We start from the raw sequence: 21,834 nt of genomic DNA, 5'->3' as shown, positions 1-21,834 counted from the left end.
CTGCATTAACATTTGCTTTATAGGATGTAAGGGGAGAAAGTATTTGTGGTGCAAATTTATCCATGCCTACAAAGAGAAGAACGGCCACAGAGGGGCAGAAAAAGGGGACATAATTCCACTTAAACATTCAAGACCTTTAATTAACAATGAAGGAATCACATCTGGCTTTCAATCTATGTGGCTCACAGAAAGAAATGCAATTTCATGTGTATCTCTCTTCACTAAGCAGCATCTTTTGGAAAGTTCTGTCATTCGGGTACTCCTCTGTGTGTACAAAATATGTTGAATCATTTGTGCAAAAGAAATCACTTTACCTCTTTTCTTTGCCAACTCATCTGGCTTTATTTCAAGATGAGCTGCAGGGGCATTGGACTTAACAGGAGAAGTTTTTGCCTTAGGCTTGCTTGGGTTACAAGGCTGCTCAGCTGACCAGTGTAGGCCATCTGACCCCTCTGGTGTTCCATGTATAGGTTTGGGGTTCCCATCTAAGGATAGTTTCTGTTGCAGTGGTCTGTTGCCTTCTGTAAGAAAACACCAAATAATGACTGTGAAGTGATAAACTAAAAACACTGATGATAAAGTGATGGGGGATGCCGCGATTTTTGTTTTTGTTTACATGTTGGCAATAGTGCCTTTCACTGCAAAGTCAAGAAACTGTTTTAATAGATGCCCCAGGAGATGAAAGGATATACTGGAAAGAACCTTGTACTTGGAGTTACAAGAGCTGGGTGGGTGTTTTGGCTCCAGTAATTACTTGCAGAGTGACCCCAGACGAGCCACTTATCTCTGAGCCTTAGTTTCCTCACCCATAACCACCCAGGAAGGTCATTAGGAGCCTTACATGAGGTGAACAGTTTGTTTTCCCCCATTCAGTAAAGGCTTAGGCGTCTTTAAGTATGATTTCATATTGAGGCTATAAAAACATAGCCCTCCCATCTCCAAGTGCTACATCAATGTCTTGTGGTATTTTATTCAGAATTAATGAAGGCAGAAGAGTGACTGGAGATAGGGCAAGAATGTAGTGACAACAGGTTCTATGATCATTTCATCTAATTTATGGAAGGATTAAATCAGGAAACATCATCACAGTAACTCAACTATATTTAAAATCTAGGGAGTCAGATTCTCTCTGGAGCTTTAACAGATGTGGCAATAAATTAAGCAGCGCATTGCTTTCGGCGTCTTTTAAAGGTAGGTTCCTATTTAGTTATTGCTGGAGTGAATTAAATGGCACCTTAGTGGCCTGAAAAGGAAATGTATCACCATTAACATCTTACTCACAACCAAAGAGAGTTTTGGGTGTGAGAAAAGGGGAAGCCGGCATGCTTTTGCAGGTCAGGTTCTTAGAGAAAGCTGGGTGTAGTGGAAAGAGTGCAGGTTTGGGACCTTCTGATCTTCCCGATGTCTGGATGACCCTGTAGGAATGACTGCACTTCTCTAGCCAACTGCAGCTTATACCCAAACAGAGCACAATGTCATCTCTGTGACGCCCAGCCCCCTTTCAGATAGTCACCCTGCCTCACTTCTCTCTACTCCGTGGTGCCTCGTAAAAACTTAGTGCATTATACTCTAACACAGGGTTTCCATGTCTGTCCCTTCCTTGCAGAGGCTATGACACGCTTGAAGGCAGGTGCTAAAATCATATTCGTTTTTGAAGCTCCAGTACTTGTGTCTAGCTCAATAGCTATCTGTAGAATTGTGACTGAATTAAAGTACTCTTAAAATGATTTCATAGGAAAAAAACAAGAAACAAAGAATACCTTTCCTGACACTGTCACAAACATTACAGAGACTACACTTGGAAAGTACAAAAGAATACGATCTGGTCCTCTTCAATTTGATTTTAGACATTTGCCCATTTATGATGGGTAAATTTGACTTTAGTTGAATCCATCATTTACTACCTATATATCAAAAAGGCACAGCATATGTTTTTATGGGCTGAACACTGAGTGCCCTTTAAAATTTACTTAAAGGGACGTTACAGCATCCAATGAAATGTTCAGCCCAGGTGGTGAACAAAGTAAATAAGTACTGAAAACATCATTTCCTCCAGTAATAAAACATTTAAATGGTAGTATACAATTTTATCTTTAGTTATACTAAAGTTTGGAACTTCCCTGTAGAGCAGTAGTTGTCAAACTTTAGTGTGCATGAGTTTTCCCCTAGTACTTACTGCAAATGCAAATTCCCCAACACCTCCTCCAGAGATTTCGATTCAGAAGTAGATCCAGGATTCAACTTCCTAGGTATTTCTGTTGGGGTGGAGATGGGTGGTACCTAGGTAGTACCACCCACCAGGAGAAACTCTACTGTGAAAGATGAAAAAGTAATTTTTTTTTTTTTTTGGCCGTGCCCCGTGGCATGTGGAATCTTAGTTCCCTGACCAGGCATTGAAGCTGTGCCCCACTGCAGTGGAAACGTGCAGTCTTAACCACTGGACCATCAGGGAAGTCTCGAAAAACGAATTTTATGATGAATCTATAAATGTTTTGTTAAAAGTAATTAAGTATAGGCTGGTTCCACCTCACTCCCTCTCTAAATCATAGCTGAGATTCAGGCTTGATGAAATATTATAAATTGAGAATCTAAAATACAGCTCATTGTACATAGTATAGTAAATTACTGTTATTCTTGAAAGTAAGGGGATTTCTATTATAGCCTAGTGGAAATTATGACCTTAGAACAGAGGAAAATATTATTCTGTTGAATGCAAAAGCATTTTAAATGGAAGACAAGCACGCAAATGAGCTTGGGCTCATTAACCTAGAGCTGAAAATATTTTGTTTGTGTATCAGAGAACTGATATGTGGGTTACTGGTTCATTTCATCATTCATCCAAAAACTATTTATTGAGAAATTTGAGTAGTAGTATTTTTTTAGGTCCTGAAAAGCTGTCTCATTGGTGAGGTCATTGAATGCTGGAAAGATCTGACTTCTCAAAGACTACTTGGATATATTTGCACACTGGCTGTACAGATCGGTCTCCAAATACAGTAAAACTCTAGGACTCTTTCAGATGAAAATTGGTGGAGAGTTATAGAACCATAATAGAATTAGGTTCATCTTGACCACAAATCCGGATATTTCTAGCAACAGAATAACCAGCGTTCAGAGATATTTCTAGCAACAGAATAACCAGAGTTCTTTCCTGGATACAGTGATTTTCCTCTAACATTATGGGCTAGAAGTACCATCAGTTTTCTACCTTTCTGGAATCCACTTGTAAACTTCAATAGACTATAGTTGACTTGGAGTTGATTCATATCACTGTGCATTAAGGTAGCCACTAGCCACATGTGGCTGTTGAACACTCGAAATATGGCTTGTCTGAATCAAGTAAGTGTAAATTACACACTGAAATTTGAAGACTCAGTACAAAAAAAGAAGAATTAAAAATATTCCTTTGATAATTAAAAAAAAATTGATCACATGTCAAAATGATTTTGGGAATGTTGTTAGATAAGATATATTACTCAATTTAATTCACCTGCTTCTTTTTTACTTTTTTAATGTGTCTACTAGAAAATTTAAAATTACATATATAGCTCACATTATATTTCTATTGAAAAGCACTAATATATACCAAAAGAAGCACGAGATTGTTGGTCTCTCTAGACTAAGAGAGTATTGATTTTAGTGAAACCTTAAAATATCCTCTGCAATTTCTACATGAGAAAAGTAGAGACAGTGATGTATTATCTTGTTCATCATTACATGCTTGGTGCCTTGTGAGTATATGATGAATACTGAATGGATGCATGAATGATTGAATCAGCATTACTTTGGTACTGTGCATGCCTGGGGCCTTTCCAATTATAGGGAGCCTAGTTTGATATGAGTCTCTGGCTGTGTCTTTATCCTATAGTCATCAAATACTTGAACCAAAGTAGCTACATCTTGGAAAGAGAAGTTCTCTCTGGAAACACCCATCTGCCCAGATTTCAATAAAAATTGTATACATTCTAATTTAATCCTTGTCCATGTATTTAAAAAATTGCTCCTAGAAGCTTATGTGTTTTTGAATCTATTACCTAAGCCTTCCTTTTATTAAAAATACTTATCAAATCCCAATATTTATATAACTTCTTGAGTATGGTTCTGGTTTCTGATTCAATTTAACTCAACAGACCTGTATGGAGTGCCCACTCACTATGTGCTTGTCTTGGCTAATTCACAGGAGGTAAACGGGAGGAGGTAAACGGGACATAGTCTCTCTGCCCTTAACAACTATTATATAAAATTGAAAAAGTAATATAAGACTCCAGCATGATAAATCTGAGTTGACCTTTCCCCACTGTACTGTCTTGGCACCTTTGTTGAAAATCAATTGACCGTATATATGTATTCTATTTCTGAACTCTATTCTATTCCACTGATCTGTTTCTCCTCACCCCAATACCACACCACCTTATTTACTAGTTACTATATAATGAGTCTTAATATCAGGTAATGAATGTCCTCCAACTTTGCTCTTCTTTTTCAAGACTGTTTCAAGATCTTAGGCCCTTTGCATTTCAATATGTGTATTTCTACAAAAAAAATCTGATGAGATTTTGCATTGAATCTATAAATCAATTTAGAGGTAACTGGTATCTTAACAATCTTGCATCTTTTGATCACTGAACGTGATATATCTTCCCATTTTTTTAGGTTTTCTTTAATTTGTCTCAGCATTGTTTTAAAGTTTTTAGTGTCTTGTGCATCTTTAGTTAAATTTATTCCTAGGTATTTTAGATGACATGCAAAATGTCACTGCATATAATTTTTTTTAAATTTCATTTCCCAACTGCTGGTTGCTAGAATGCAGAAATACAAATTAACTTTTTATATATTTGAACTTGAACCTAAAACACCTTGCTACTTTCCTTATTCGTTTTTTGTTTTGTTTTGTTTTGTAGCTTTCTTAAAATTTTCTACATGGGCAATAATGACATCTGTAAATGAAGTTTAATTTCTTCCTTTCCAATCTTTCCTTGCCTTATTGGGCTGGGTAGGAATCCTAGTACATTGTCAAATAATCATCCTTGCATTGTTCTTGATCTTAGGAAAACTACATTCAATATTTTATTATCAAGTATTATATTAGCTGTATAGCATATTTTTCATATGTTTATCAGTAAATTCTCTTATATTCTGGGAGTTTTTATTTTGTCAAGTGATTTGAGATGATCATGCTGTTGTTCTCTTTGATTTGTTAATGCAGTAAATTACATTGATTGGTTTTTAAATGTTAAATCAATGTTGCATTCCTGGAAAAAAGTACCCTGGTCATGGTGTATTATCTTGGGTTTATATATTGCTTACTTCAGTTTGCTAATATTTTGTTGAGGATTTTGCTCTTTTACTCATGAGCAATATGGTTCCTAAATTTATCTTGTAATGATTTTTGTCAGGTTTTGATAAGGTTATGCTGGCCTCATTAAAAGAGCTGAAAAGTGCTCCCTTCCTTCTATTTCTAAACTATTTCAGAAAATAAAAATATGTTTAAGATTGCTATTATTGGGCTTCCCTGGTGGCGCAGTGGTTGAGAATCTGCCTGCCAATGCAGGGGACACGGGTTCGAGCCGTGGTCTGGGAAGATCCCACATGCCGCGGAGCAACTAGGCCCGTGAGCCACAACTACTGAGCCTGCGCGTCTGGAGCCTGTGCTCCGCAACAAGAGAGGCCGCGATAGTGAGAGGCCCGTGCACTGCGATGAAGAGTGGCCCCCACTTGCCACAACTAGAGAAAGCCCTCGCACAGAAACGAAGACCCAACACAGCCATAAATAAATAAATAAATAAATAAATAAATAAATAAAGACTAAAAAAAAAAAAAAAAAGATTGCTATTATTTCTTCCTTAAATGTTTTTAAGAGTTCACTGGTGAAGCAATCTGGGCCTGTAATTTTAATTACCAATTGCTTTGATAGGTTTCAGGTTATTCAAATTTTCTATTTCTTATGTACATTTTAGTAATTCGTATTTTTTTAAGAAATTTGTCCATTTCACTTTTTGGCATAAAGTTGCTTATAATATCCTGTTTGTTGTTAGTCTTTAAATGAATGAGGGGTCAGGGTCAATTTCATTACCGATATTGGTAATTGGGTTATTGTATTTTCATTATGATGTAGTTCAAAATATTTTCTAGTATCTCTTGTGAATTTTTTTCTTTGACCAATGGATTATTTATTTATTTTTATTTATTTATTTTGGCCGCACAGTGTAGCTTGAGGGATCTTAGTTCCCTGACCAGGGATTGAACCTGGGCCCTCAGCAATGAAAGCGGGAGTCCTAAGCACTGGACCGCCAAGGAATTCCTGACCAATGAATTATTTAGAAGGCTGATTAACTTCTGAATTTTTGGAAATTTTCTAGATATCTTATTGCTATTAATTGTTAATTTACTTCTATTTTTGGTCAAAGAGCATACTCTAAAGATTTCAATACTTAAATTTTGCTTTGAAACTTATTTTATGGTCCAGTGATTGGTCTATTTTGGTGAAAATGCCATGTACTCTTGAAGTTGTTGGGTGTAGTGTACTACAAATGTCAATTAGGTCAAGTTGGTTGATAATATTGTTCAAATCTTTTACACTCTTACTGATTTTTAATATACTTGCTCTATCAGTTGCGAAGAAAATGGTGATAAAACCCATAACTATTGTGGATTTCTCCCTTTCTTTAGTTCTATCAATTGCTGCTTCACGGGTCTGGAAGCTTTGTTGTTAGGTGCATGTAAAGTTAGGGTTGTATGTCTTACAAGGAATTGATCAATTTATTATTATGAAAAGATACTAATTATCTCTGGTAATATTCCTTGTATTGAAATCTTCTTTGGTGTTAATATAGCCTCACCAACTTTATTATGCTTACCTTTTGGATAGTATATCTTTTCCTTTCTCCTTTAACTTTTGGCCTGTCTCTCTTTCTATGTAAAGTGCATCTCTTGTAATCAGCATATAGTTGGGTCTTGCTATTTTATCCAGGCTGCCAATCTCTGCTTTTTAATTCGAGTTTTTAGTCCATCTCCATTTAATGTAATTTTTGGTATTACTGGGTTATGTTTACCATTTTGAGTTGTGTCTATTCTTTATTTCTTTGATCTTTTTCCTTACTTCTTTTGGGTGAATTTGTTTTCAAGTAATAGTTAGTCTTATCTTTTTTTGTGATACCTCTTCATTCTTTGTCTTTGGAGACTGTTCCAAGGATTACAGTATGTATCATTAATTTATTACAGTGTCCTTTGAATCAATATTATACTGCCTCATATGTAATGTAACAAACATACGATAGTATAATTCCACTTACCCACTCCTGTCAATTGTATATTTATAGTCATATATTTTACCTCTATATTTGTTGTAAACCTCACAATACATTGTTACTGTTTTTGCTTTACACAGTCAATTGTTTTTTTAAAAAAAAAAGAGGAAAAAAACCTTTTCTTTTTATCCATATATTTACCATTTTCAGTAGTTTTCATTTCTTCCAGCAGATCCAAATTTCAATCTGGTATCATTCACTTTCAGCCTGAAGAATATCTTTCAGCTTGTTTTGTAGTGCAAGTCTGCTGTTGATGAATTCTTTCAGCTTTTGTTTATCTGAAATTATCTTAGCTTTATCGTCCTTTTTGAAGGATATTTTCAGTAGATATACAATTCTGTATTGGCAGTTATTCCCATTACATTACAGATTTCATTCTAGAGTTTTCTGGCCCATATTGTTTCTGATGAGAAGTCAACCTTTATTCTTTTTGTTGTTTCCTGTTTGCAATGTGTCTTTTTTTCCCCTGGCTGCTTTTAAGATTTTTGTCTTCACTTTTGACTTTCAGCAGTTTGACTATGATATGCTTTGGTGTGATTTTCTATCATTTACTCTGCTTGGATTTTGCTGAGCTTTTTGGATATGTGGGTTGTTGTTTTATGCTGAGTTTGGAAAAACTGTGGCCATTGTTTCTTCATAAGCGGCCTCCCTCCATTCTCTTCTTTTTTTCTTCTGAGATTCCTATTGCATATCTGTGAGACTGCTTGATACTGTCCCTTCAGTCACCGAGGCTCTGCTTTTTGTTGCTGTTTTGTTTTTTCTTTTAATCTTTTTCTCTGTTCTTCCGTTTGTTTATTTTTATTTTTAATTAATTAATTAATTAATCTTAGTTCCCCGACCAGGGATCGAACCCATGTCCCATGCAGTGGAAGCGTGGAGTCTTAACCACTGGACCTCCAGGGAAGTCCCTGTTCTTCAGTTTGGATGATTTCTTCTGACTTGTCTTCAAGTTCACTGATCCTTTAGTCTTTATTGTCCAAATTGCTGCCAAAGGCATCTGATGACTTTCAAAAAAATTCAGTTATTGGGGCTTCCCTGGTGGCGCAGTGGTTGAGAGTCTGCCTGCTAATGCAGGGGACGCGGGTTCGAGCCCTGGTCTGGGAAGATCCCACATGCCACGGAGCGGCTGGGCCCGTGAGCCACAACTACTGAGCCTGCGCGTCTGGAGCCTGTGCCCCGCAACGGGAGGGGCCGCGATAGTGAAAGGCCCGCGCACCGCGATGAAGAGCGGTCCCCGCACCGCGATGAAGAGTGGCCCCCACTTGCCTCAACTAGAGAAAGCCCTCGCATGAACCGAAGACCCAACACAACCAAAAAAATAAAAAATAAAATAAATAAATAAAGTAGCTATAAAAAAGAAAAGTGCTTTAAAAAAAAAAAAAAATTCAGTTATTGTACTTTTTAGTTCTAGGATTTCCATTTTATTCTTTTTATCTCTCCTAAAATTCTCCTCTCTTCACCTTTTTTTGGTAAAATTTTAAAACATATTTATAATCCTTATCTGCTGATTCCAACATCTGGGTTGTCTATGGGTCTGCTTCTTATGACTAATCTTTTCCTTCACTATAGGTCACATTTTCTTCTTCCCATGTCTAGTAATTTTTTAAACTGGATACTGAATATTGTGGATGACACATTGAGAAACATTGGATTTTGTTATTTTCCTCTAAAGAGTTTTGTAGTTTGTTCTAATAAGTCATTAAAATACCAGCATATCACTCTCTGCTCCCCCCACCCTGCCTTTTGCCTTGAAGGCAAATGTTAGGCATCTTATAAAACAAGCTGGAATGGAAGTAGGTAAGGGGATAGTAGACTGTTCCTTAAAATACCTTTATTTAATTACCCTGTTTTATATTTCTTTTCTTAAGTTTGCCCCACATCCTATCTGCTGACTCCAAATCCAGAGTTTCCCCATTTTCTGACAGGCAGTCAGCCTCCTCCCTCCCAAAGCTCTCTCCCTCTGAATTCTATGCTGCAGCTTCCCATACTCTGCTTCATCAGTCAATCCTCTTCCACCTACTTTCCTTCCTCTAGAAATTGAGGCCCTCTTTTCCCTTTTCTTCATTATTGTGGATTTCTATATTTAAAAATCCTTTACTATAATTCAGTGGGGTTTATGATGAAGAAGATATAAATTCATGCCTTTCTTTTTCTTAAAAAATTCTTGATATGCTTTGCCAAATTATTTTCCAGTCACTTGGACCCACTGACATTCAGCTGTAATGCATGCAATTGTTCTCACACTTAACTCTTGCCAATACTGAGAACTATCAATTTTCCAGTTACTAAATCTCAGTATCAACTTACATATTGGACTTGTCCTTGCCTTGATTTATTTTGCAGAGCAAAACATGAACTGTGGTGGTTGTTTTTTGTTAACAGCACCAGAGAAAACAAATCTTCCTTTTGGGAGAAATACGTGAACTTAGATTCAAAGGTTTTCATAATATATGTACAGCCATGTATGTGTTCAATTTGAAAGTTTCTGAAAACTCCTTTTTCTCTTTAGCTTCTACTTTTTAGTGAAAGCCTCATGTACTTAAAAGTAGACTGAAGGAAGTATATGCAGAATTCAAATCTAAATTTAAAGGATGTCTTAAATACAGAGTAGTTCTAAAACAATTATTTTAACCCATTGAGTTAAGATGATTTCATAGTCTCCTATACAAATGTAATTTCAGTAAATCACATCATTTGATGACAATTAACTTAGTATTGTAAAGTAGTTCTATCTAGAAAAAACCGATAAACAAAAACTAATTTTGTTGTTATAAAATAATGCCTAAAATTGCTAATATCTGTGTTACTTAAAGCATTACCATTCTCTTAAAAGTATCAATACTTAAGTGAATTCAATAGTGTTTTATGATAACCAATAATAAAGTAATTGGTAGTTCTTTAATCATTGATCTTAGTGTTCTTAAATACTCACGAAAGAAGAAATGTAAATTAAACATCTTAAAAATGTTCCATCTTTCTACTAATCAGTTTTACAAATAAAAACAATGAGATTAGTGCAATCTTTCTGGACAGCAATATATTAAGCACTTAAAAAATATCCATATCCTTTGAGCTCAATAATTCCGCTTCTAAGAAAATATGCCAAGGAAATAATCATAATTGTTCATAAAGATTTATATACAAGAAATGTTTGCTACAGCATCGTTTATAATAGCAAACAAATGGAAACAATGCACATGGACAACATTTTGGGAATAATTAAAATAAACATGGCAAATTGCAGCCATTAAGGTCATGTTTTTAAAGAACATACAATGATGAGGTAATGTTTAGAATGTCATGTTAAGTAAAAAGCAGAATACAAAAGTTCACCCGCTATATAATATTTGTAAAAACAACCCCTATATATCTGTGCATTTAAAGCATTCTGAAATGGAATTTAACAGTATTTTTTTCTGGGAGGTAGAATATTTTTCCCCTTAAACCTTACTGCATTTTTCATATCTCTCCAATTAATATAAATGCCTTTTAAAACCAGAAATACAAAATCCATAATTATCTTTAAAAAGCAGCACAGCAACTTAAACTTTTTAATTAACCTACACTTATCCACATATTTTATCATTAATAATTCAATACAACCATGAAAAAGGCTTGTTTGAGTTCCTATCATGTCCAGTTATTGTTCTAGACGCCAAAAACACAACAGTGGTGAAAGACATTTGTGGTTCCAATCTTTATAGAACTTGCAGTCTCATAGGAAGACATATAAATCAAACCACCACACAAACAAATGTAGAATTACAGCTGTGTTAAGTGTTATGAAAGAAAAGTACACAGTATATGAAATCCTCAATTGGAGTATTTGACTTAGGGATATCAAGAATGAATTCTCCATGGAAGTAACAACTAAGCTCACCTGAAATTGCATGAAAAACTAATCAGATGAAGAGGGCAGGCAAGTACATTCCAGGCAGAGACAGTATTTGAGGCAGTTATCAAGTTATTGTCTCTCAACTCCAAATCCACTCTTCTTTGCCCTACTCTGTGATACTGGAGCTGGACCCTGTAAACAATTCTCTTTTGCCAACTGGCAGAATGTTAGCTTTGTCAGTAGAGGGCAACAAAGGGGCCCCGCAAGGCGATGAAGACAGAAATACACTTCCCGTCTAGGTTCTGGTCCTTCATTATTATTATTATTCACCACAGGAGCCAGCAGCCATGCAGAGGAGCTCCAGCTGCACTCTCATGCCATGTTCCCTGGCTCCCCCGCCCTGATGGTGGCTTTGCGCAGTTCCAGTCTATCTACACTCTATGGCAATGGTGGGCTTCTTCTACAGAACAGCTTGGGCCAGGCCCTATGCCAAGATTTCTTGCCACCGCAAGGCGGCATGTGTGTTCGTTCCTCTGGGTAGCCACACACCTTGTTTGATGAGGTCAGTCTCAGTTTTAGACTGGGGGACTCTCCCAGCCCTAGTTCCTTTATTGTCCAGCCTTCCTGGAGATAGTAACTGCTCTCTTGACACGTCTAGACCCCTGAGGGTCCTTACTTACCCCTTTTAGTAGTTAGCTACCTCCTACAGTTTTAGTTAGCAATTCTTCCTATTACATTCCTCCCATCCAAATAACCAGTGTGGCTTCTGTCTCCTGACTTGAACCTGACTGCTATACACGGCCAGTACATGGGACTCAGAGGAGACCAGTACGGCTGAAGCAGAGAGCAAGAATGAACATGCTGTGCAATGAGGCTGGAACGGGACACGGGGGCCAGAATACGCTGGGCTTGCAGGAGAGGGTAAGACTTTTGGTCTTTATCTTAAGAGTTCAAACATATGTTATCTGAAAAGATTACAGGATAGAGAATGATTTAGAGGGGAACAGAGTGAATGCCAGGAGATTAATGAGTGGACACCTAGGGCAGCAGAGGCCCCCAGGAAAACTCTTTTCACATTACAATTATTGTACACCTTAATTTGCATTTTTCATCATCCTTCTATCTCTACATGACAGGCTAATTAACAGCAATTCAGAGGAACCAATAACTTTGGAACAGAGACCAAAACAGGTTTATTCAGAAGACATAATGTCAGTCAGTTCTGCCTTTTCATAACTTCTTTATCAAATACAGATAGACTTTATTATTTTATTCACGTTCTATAAGACTTGATCAGCTCAGAGGGCATAAAAGCTGGAAACTTTCTAATTGGAAACCAATCTTTTAGTTTAATTTACATTGTCTTTACAAGGTCCCATACGTCATTAATACCTTTACAGGTTTATTTACATTAAAAGATAATAGATAACAAAGTCGATGGATTAATAAGCTGTCAATGACACAAGGTAGGCATGTTAACTTGATTTGTTTCGCAGACTTATTTCTCTGAAAAACAGGCTTAATTCTCATAGCATTTTGATAGAACAATTTAGATCTTTGTTCAAAATTAAGAAAAACAAAGGGAAGGCCTTTTATTCTTTGCAAGGAGTGCATTCCATTTAATTAAGTCTGTTTTTAACTGAAACTGCCGTAACAAGGTTTGAGTGGGAAGTTACGAAGGTATCAGCTATTCAGAGATGAGTAGGTTTGTGGTTTTGCTGTAAGGATGCAGCAAAAGTAGTTTTCAACTGAGAAAGAGAAGGGAGAGGGCTCTGGATTTCACCGTACCCAGGTAACAGAAAAACACCCGAGGGGTTTTAATATCCTGTGTCCTCGGGTCGATACATCCTATGTCTGTCTCCATCTCTTTCTGCTTTATCACACACACAGAAAGGAAGCAGAGGCCTAAGCCATTGAAAACACAATGTAAGGCCACCTCTAATACTACCTGAACAGTTCAGACACAGTGCTGCTGGAAGTAGATGTTGAGACTGAACAACACACAACTACAAACGAGAGTTAACACCAAGGATCTGATGCCAAAATAATAGAGTGAGAATAATGATAAATGTGCTCTAAAATATAAGCTTCAAAACGCCTGTTCACATGACAGTACTTAATGTCAGCTATATATACTAATAAAGTACTATATCTTTAATTAAAAACCAATGGTTATAACTCTACAAGGGCTTCAGCTAAAATAATCCTTAATTAAAGTTTAAATAAAACATTGGCTGTTCAGACCAAGATAGCGTGATGTGAGAGAATGTGAACAGGGGGCGTCCTCAGCCTCAATGTCTCAGCGTCCATGTCTCCTCTTCATTCACTCATGTCACGTATGGCCTTATCTGAAGTTGCTACCCACACTTCCCTTCCTGCCCCAGTCTTTCTCCTACTTGCTGCCTTCACAACATCTACTATAATCTATAATCATTCAGCTGTATTCTGCTTTACTATGCATCTCTCCATGAGGGCAAAAACTTTTAAATTTTGTTTACTTCCTCTAGAAGAATTCCTGGCGCATGTTAGATGCTTAAAATATTTCCTGGATAGATAAAGAAATGATTTGAGGGTTGACTTTGTGCCAGATGCTGTGCTGATCACTTTATGTATCTCATTTACTGCTCACCACAATCTTGTAAAGTAGAATATTTTGGAGGTGAAGATAGAGATGCAGAGTGGTCAGCTTGTCCAGGGTCACACACCTAGTAAGTGACAAGGCCAAGATTTGAATCCAAACATGTTTAATGCTAAAGCCCTGGTTCTTAGCTATGATATTATGTTGCTTCCATCTGAGAGCTGGCACGGCTGAAATCCTGGAATATACACGTTTGGCTTTTCTATTAATGTTCTCGGCAAGCTGCTTTCTTGTTGATCTTTTCTAATCCTCTGGTCCAATATAGGGTTTAGAAAAGCAGGGGAGATAATCTTGTAGCTAGGGCCAACAACAGCATTAAAAAATCTGCTTGGAAATCCTATAGGGAACCTCACACCATAAAAATATTGTAAAACAGTCTGTTGTTGTTGTTGCTTTTTAATAAGAAGCACAAATGAAGGACAAGCAGCCAACATTCTAAAATAACAGGACCCTTTCTCTCACATTTGGTTCAGTTCACCTAGAGAGTGAGAAAGCAGGTCTGTGCCAGAGGCGTGCCAAACACAGAATCTGCACTGCAAAGGTAAAACGATGGAGCTGCTCTTGTCCTCCAGTACAGGGCTGACGGCGAAGTCTGGTTTGTGGAGGTCAGTGAACACTGCCTGGGGCCTTCTGTTTGAGACAAGTAACAGGTAACAGAAGAGCTGGCTTCCCAGGACGCTTGACAAGATGAGAGGATATAAAGGAAGCCTGCTGGGAAGAGAAGCTGAAGACAAGGAAAGCCCCGCCCCCAAGTTTATCTCAACAGAGCCAGTTGGTGGCCCATAATCCTGCTCCTTTCCTATTGGATGGGAATTGTGTCCAGAGGGAGAAAGACAACACAGGAATCTGAATTCCTATTCTGGCCCGTACAGTGATAAGCACCTATACATTTCAGCAATCTGAGCCTTAAGAAAAATACAGCAGGGGCAATATTTAAGATGACTGAACCCTAAGGTTATAACGTGCTTTAGTCATTTAGATGGAGCCTTAGAAATAAAAATGATCCTTGGCATTACATTTGGTAAAACTAAATCTTGATCTACTCCTTGTCTGAGTTTGTACTTGGACGCAGATGATCTTGATTGGATTATGTAAAAGATCTAATTTGAGCTGTTATTAAAAATTCTGAAATACAGAAAAAACTACTCCAAGGCTTAAAAAAGTAATTTTGTACTAAGTTTAAATCAAACTCCCCAACTTCAAAGCTATATGCTGACATGCAGTGTTGTCCCACTCGACAGTACTATATATACAGCCTGAAACGATGATGCTTTGGGTGGTTATTTTTCATGTGGGAAGTCACACTAACACCCTGGAACCACCTGCATATATCTTAAAGCTAACTTTTCTCCTACCAGAAAATGATCCTTTTAAAACTTTTAAAAAGAGAGATCTTGAATGTCAAGGTGTTATAAAAAGATAAAACATGCATTCCACATGTTCACAGCCTGCTGCCCAGCTGGGCATTCAGAGCAGGCTTTCCTGAGGCAGTTTCATTATTGGAAAGCTTGATAAATGCTCCACCACTAGCAGACTGGAGATTTCTTTTAGGCTCATACTTCGAACTCACTCAAGTACAGAATATCATCTAGCTTTGTTATGATTACCTTTTCCTAATTTTTCAATTATACATCTTTTAGGAGTAAGGGAGCCTGTGGTTTTAGCAATAACTCTCGAACACGTGCATAAAATTGCATCGATTTGAGTCAGGCTTTTGCTAACCAAAGAGAGTTAGCCCCGGGTGTGGGTCTTCTCAGTTTCTCGACCCAAGGGCCTTGGTTTCCTCAGCTATAAAGTGAGGGGAGTAAGGAATCGTTCCCATCCTTTTCAGTTCCAAAGGTCTACTCAAAATGGGGTGTGGAATGCCCAAGGCCCAACACTCATCTGTGAAATGTCTAGCAGAGGTCTCAGGATTTCTGATAGACTGAATAAGCATTTCAGAGTCATTTGGCAGTTTTGGCATCAACTTCCTGATGAACCTTCATTATCTTTGGGAAGGAAACCTTGACTAGTTATAAACTCGTTTTAAAATTTATGATCACAGTAAGTGAGCTGCTGATGAATGGTCAACCAGGAGGATTCCCTTCCTTTTGCAAAAACATCTAATAATCTTCCATTATCATCATTTTATCCTTTAACAGAAAAATTTACATGAGTGATAGATTTGTATTATTAGTTATTAACAAACAATACTGACATACCTCGATGTCTTCATGCTAAGCTTATAAAACCAAAGGGATATTGGGATGGCTCTTTGTGCAATAAAGTATTCTTCACCAAAAGTTTCATGATAGGGTTCGCAAAAGCCCCCTGGTACAGAGAACTCGTCGGATGGGTACTTAACTTTCAAGGCAGCTATCCACTGTGAAGTGAAGCGGTTCAATACTGCATTTGCTCTAATGTCATATACTTGATAGAGTTAGTGAAGTTGTTTTAGGAAGAAGATATAAATTATAAGTAAATGAACAACTATATGTGCTGGGCTTTTAGTGTATGATTGATATCACAACAGCAACTTGAGTAATTAGATTTTGAAATAATTGGTGTGAAGGCAAATCACAAGCAAAGTTGGGAATGTGCCACTCGATTATTTAATTTCTTTCTCCTGCCCTGACTATAAATCAAAACATTCTCAAAATTGTGGCAGAGGAAAAGCTGAATTAAAAGATTACTGGAAAATCCAGATTCTAAATAGAAGTAGGTTATTTTCGTTGTTTGTTTTTAAGAAATCATTGTGTAGTAAGGATTATCTGAATTATAGCACTATTAATAGTGTTGTTAGGTAATGTGTTTATGGAAGAAAATTAGAGCTTTGTGAGCAATTAAAAAACTTCCTTGTGTGTCATATGGTGTCAGTTATTTAATGCTTCCTCATGGTATCCCTGATTCAATACTGGTTACCATGTGATTTTTCTGTTTGCACTTGTCTTTTCTGCTAGACTAAACTCTTCTCAAGTAGGGCCCCTGTCTTATTCATCCTTGGTTTTTCTTAGGAGGCATTTTGAAAAACAGGGCACTTTTAAAATTTATCTAAATGATTGTGTATAGGTGGGTGTTGGGGGCAGGATGCTAAATGACTCACAATCACAGGAATCCCACACAACGAAGAACTGCCCTGTGACCTGAACTTTCTCACATCCTCCTAGACACATGACATGTAAACCCAAGTATTTTTTGTACAGTTTTCCTATGTACTTCCAGGGTTTACTTGGATTTCTAGGGTTCAACTACTGTGGAAATTAAGAGAAAATTGTACTCTTTGGTGTTCAGAACTTTACCAAGAGTTTTTCACCATTTGGAAAATCCCGTGGCCAATCACATGGGCAGTCACATTATTTGAGTTGACAATCAGCACTTGTCAGTCTGTATTTGTAGCAGCTGAATTCACAGTGATCCCATGTCTACATAAAAATATACTTATTTAGTTCTTACTTCACATATCACATATAAAGAAACAGTGTTCATGTTACCCGGTTGACTACTGTTTCCCTTCTTTTAAGTGCAAAATGATTCATTATAATTGGGTGTGAACATCTGGTCACTTTATTAGGCCTTCTATTTTAGCTGTTCTTGAACTTCTTATGTTTTTATATTATTGACATTTTGTTTCTAGGTAGATTATATTATCTATGAATTTTATTTTAGTATTTGATATAAAAATGGAGCATTGGGTCAGACAGTACTGAAGACCACTGATTTAGTAGATTCCTGTACAGCTGTCTCATTTTGTAGAAAAGAAATGGGACACTAGAGATGAAATGATGCCCCCAAGGTCATACAGTTGATTAAGTAGTCTTTTGTTGAGTAATGAATATACAGCTATAGCACAAGTAATTAACATTCCAGATTCTAACACCCTGGGATATATATTCTATCACATAATACAAAATACCAGGAGTTAAAATAACTTGGCCTACACTTTAATAACATTTCCTTTGGTCACCAATTATCCCTCCCTTATCCCAGCAAAAGTGTCCACAAAGAAAATTTCTTTAAACTGGAATTTTCTTTTTCCTGATGATCCCAATACAGACTAGAACTATACTTTTTAGATAAAAAAAACCCTCTGACTTAGTGCAGGGCTAGATTGCACACTTCTTCTTTAGCCTTGTCACCTTCCTCCCCGCCCCCACCATCCTGCGAGAAGACCGCTTGAATCTGTGGACACCATAAAAGAACAATCTCTCCCTTCCAACAACATCAACAGTAGCAATGACTGTCCCAGTGGGTACCTTGGCATCCTTTTCTTCTATGTCTTCCTAAGCAACTTTACTTAAGAATAACTGACCTGTGACCCCGCGGAGTGCCTTTGAAGGTTCCTCGAGTATTGAGATCTTTTTCTCACGGGGGGCAAGGGCTGGTTTTTCACTGGCAGAATCAGTGGACGAGCTGTCCTTCTCACAGCCGTTCACGTGGCCGTTCTGTATCTCTGGCGGCGGTGGCGGCACTGGCCCTGCTTCGGGCCTCTCTGCCTTGTCTTTAGCATCTTTGTTGCCTTGATGCTGCTTCGACTTGCTTCTTTTTCTCTTATTGTTCTAGAATGAGAAACAAATGAGAAGATAAGATTATTCAGCTCACACCCTTGAAATAGAAGGTGAACCCAAGAGACCAAAATAAGATATGTTACCCCTTTTTTTGTTTTCTGGCTCTTCTAATAGAATGGGTGACAACACCTGTGTCTTTATTAACTGCCCAAGTTAATGTAAATATCTTCTTCCCTACAATGAGCTGTATAAACTTTTACCTCGTAAGCATAGTAAACAAAAAGTTTTCTTTAAAAGGAAAACAGCAGCAGGAAACGGCTTCAATAGCTGACACGTTATTTGAGCACCTTGAGTTGCTACATATCTGAATGGTCATACAGTAGAGTCTTGTGATAACTGCCCTGGAAGAACTTGAATTCAGTTATTGTGTTATTGGAGAAGAGGTCTCATTTCCTAAAGAGACGATGGCGGGGGGGCCTCAGGGAGGACACTAAGGTTCTGATCCTCTGGGGGGCGGGGAAGAGAGGCAGGGGGAGGCCTGGTACAAAAGAGGCAGGCAAGTCCCTGCAAAAGGAGGAAGTAGAGTCAGATCCCCAAAGTCCAGGTTGGGTCTAGGAAAAGGCACCAACCAACCAGGAGATCCCTGGCTTGCTGTCACTGTCCAGGAATCATCCCCATGAATACTTAAGCTGGAGTGGACAACTGCTACAAAGGAACGCCGAACCCACGTGGGTCCACCTGGATTCGCATCGTGCAGCTAGCTGTATCTGGATCTCTCGGCTGCTACCTGAACGGCATTACAAGACTTCAATTACATTTAGTTCAAAATAACACAACCCTGCATTCTAGATAATTGAAAATGTTTAGACCTTGGTGCAGGCCTCAGCCAATGAGAACAGACATGGGGCCCATCAGGGCAGACCCCGTCCCGCCTGTTGCATCAGTGTCCCACCAGCTAAACATCAGCCCGGCTTTGTTCTTCAACACATTTGGAAAAGAAGTAAAAAGAAACAGTTTTCTCTTGATTCTCCTCCCCACTCTCCTTCTTCTCCTTTGAAGCCACGATCATGCCCCTGAGTAAGGGCTCCTCCAGGGGAGAGAAGTGCACTGACTGAGTGAAGGAAGGCCCAGGGGCACTTATTCCCACACAAGCCCTGCGTCTCCCGGGCCGGGGAGAGTTTTCCCACTGAACCTCTAAGAGGGAGGCTTAGCAATGAGTTGGGTCTGCAGCTGCCATCTACTCTATTTTTCACATCAGAGAAATTTCATACCCAAACCACACATCTGAAATTCTTCCAGGTAAGTATAAATACTGCCTTTCAATCACCTGCAAATTGTCTTCATCTCACATAGAAGCCTGGGAAGCTATGATTAAAGACAAGCAGAGATTGTCAAAGACGGTGGCATACAAAGGTTAAAAAAATTTTTCATAATTCTTCCTATTCTCCATGAAGCTAGGAGGAGAAAAAGGAGGAAAGGATCATTCCAGTAATTTCAGTAATCTTGGGATTTTAGGAAAGCAGTACTGCTTTTTTGTGTTTGTTTAAACCCTGTGCCACAGGCCTGTGATCTTCCCTCAGTGGGAAGGGTATATCCTGGGATTCCCAAAACACAAGGCTTCTCTGGGAATAGTGGGAATGGGCGGGGCAGTTACTTTGAAAAGAGAAGCGGACTTTTTGTGAAAGTCACGAAACAGGTTACAGGCCAAGAACAAGAAGGAAGCAGCACCTCACTGGAGCTAGTGAGTGCCTGTAAACACTCACAAGACCAGAAAGGCATGTTCTGGAGACAGAGGCCAGTGTGTGTGCTGCATACCGCATGTGTGCCCAGAAGTCGAGACTGTGTGACTAGACAAGAAAGCAAAATAACTTCAGAGGGGCAGAGTAAAATCTCCGCTCTGTTCTCAAGGAGCAGTCAGTCTGTCAGGGTTCGAAAGAAGGGAAAACAGGTCCCTTACTTACTATGGCTTTAAGGCGCTTTCTTTTTTTCTTCCTCTATTAAATATCTAGCTTATTAGAACTCAGGAAAAAAGTATCTCGGGGCAGCCCTGGACAGATTCTCTCAGCTGGAAAAACATGTGACAATATATTTAGGGCTTTTCAAGTATCTTTAAAACACTCCTTAATTTTTTCCTTTGTGCTACAGGATACGTTCAGGCAAGTTAATGTCTAGAATCCTTTGAATTCTCCGGTTGGGCTCGCCTTAATACTTAAAAAGAAAACTCTGGGATTTCTAAAGCACACCTGGTGGTTAAAAACACTTGAACAGAAAACAAGGGCATTAGTAGGGAGGGTGGCTGGTAATGTAAGAGAGTCGTGAATCTGGAAGCTTCCTGGGTGTACATATTAACATATTCGAAAGAAGCACAAAATTGGCAGCCTTGTTAAAATGATAACAACCATGAAGGTTCTGATGGAAGATGTTACTAATGTACAATCAATATCAATCTTACCTTCTTTTTTCCTGTCATATTCCATTCTTTTAGAACTTGAATTGCACTGCCTAGACAAAGACAAAGAATCTTCAACATGCATTCACATAATAAAGCACCACACAAAATTCATCTCTGTCTTTCCATCTTGGTAGCGATTTTTTTTTCAGCTTTTTCATTTGTTTTGATACATCCTACCTTAATAAAAATGCCAGTTTCATTTTTTATTTCCAGATTTTCATTAAATTCACCGCATGACCTTGGTTTTATCAAAGTATTAAGCCCCACTACGTGAAGCTTACTTTGTTTTATCATTATGTTGTCTTAGAGAAAATGAAATATATCTTGAGAATTTTCTGATAGCTTCATTGCCATAGGTAGAATTAAAATTGTTCTTTTTGATATATGAATCAAAATACCTCTAATCTTCTGGGCTAAACATGAGATTTTGAATATTATTAACCATGTGAATCCTAACTTTTTGTTTGGCTATTCCTGCTCATTTTCTGCCTCTACTCATTATGTTCACAACCTGCAGGATGATAAGAAGGACAGATGATCTGATGTTAGCTTTGCTCTCATCACTGTGAATAGGGATGGGATGCAGTCTTTGCAAGGTTCCACTTTGAAACAAAAGAAGCTCATCAAATAAGTTGAGTCCTCGGTTCTGTCAATGCCATTCACATGCATACGTGGCATTGCTCAGATGCAGAGGAAAAGCCTAACTTGATTAAATTAGAAAACATTTTAAAAGAAATGCTTAACCACTGGTCAGCTACAATAAGTATCTTCATGTAGTCTAAGTAAGTTCTTCACTCATTCCAACTATGCTGGGGGTAATTTCAACAATAAGTTATTGGTAATGAGTAGACCAGTTGTTCTCATTTAAATAGGGGCTTCTAAAAGAGTGGCTCTTAAATGCATCCTTTTAACAATTTTAAGCATTCTCATACAGTCTCATTATACTAATAGTTCTCTACAATGAGTGTGTTGGCTAAACAAAGATAAACTTCAGGCCGGTCTTTATAACAAATTTCAAATTAGTAGGGCCCCAATTATTGAGTCTACTGTTACTGTTTGATAAGTAGAAGGCCATAGTGTTTGGACTAACGTTCAGAAAGGCTAATTATTCCTATCCA

General features: G+C 37.9%; 1 protein-coding gene across 6 annotated transcripts in view; it reads right to left on the bottom strand.

Moving 5' to 3' along the window:
- Positions 1 to 21,834, bottom strand: part of SPATS2L (spermatogenesis associated serine rich 2 like) — a 167,899-nt gene that overhangs the window by 37,095 nt on the left and 108,970 nt on the right. For 4 of the 6 annotated variants that reach the window (XM_036856993.1, XM_036856992.1, XM_036856995.1 and 1 more), the window contains 3 exons: positions 20,717 to 20,766; positions 18,069 to 18,315; positions 315 to 521 (listed from right to left, as the gene is read on the bottom strand). In XM_036856993.1, coding sequence (XP_036712888.1) covers positions 315 to 521; positions 18,069 to 18,315; positions 20,717 to 20,766 — 504 coding nt within the window. The remainder of the gene's footprint in view (positions 1 to 314; positions 522 to 18,068; positions 18,316 to 20,716; positions 20,767 to 21,834) is intronic. The other 2 variants (XM_036856996.1, XM_036856997.1) reach the window with 1 other exon arrangement.

This window comes from Balaenoptera musculus, chromosome 7, assembly GCF_009873245.2.
Source record: "Balaenoptera musculus isolate JJ_BM4_2016_0621 chromosome 7, mBalMus1.pri.v3, whole genome shotgun sequence".
Taxonomy (NCBI): domain Eukaryota; kingdom Metazoa; phylum Chordata; class Mammalia; order Artiodactyla; family Balaenopteridae; genus Balaenoptera; species Balaenoptera musculus.
This window is presented reverse-complemented; position numbering and strand designations above follow the sequence as displayed.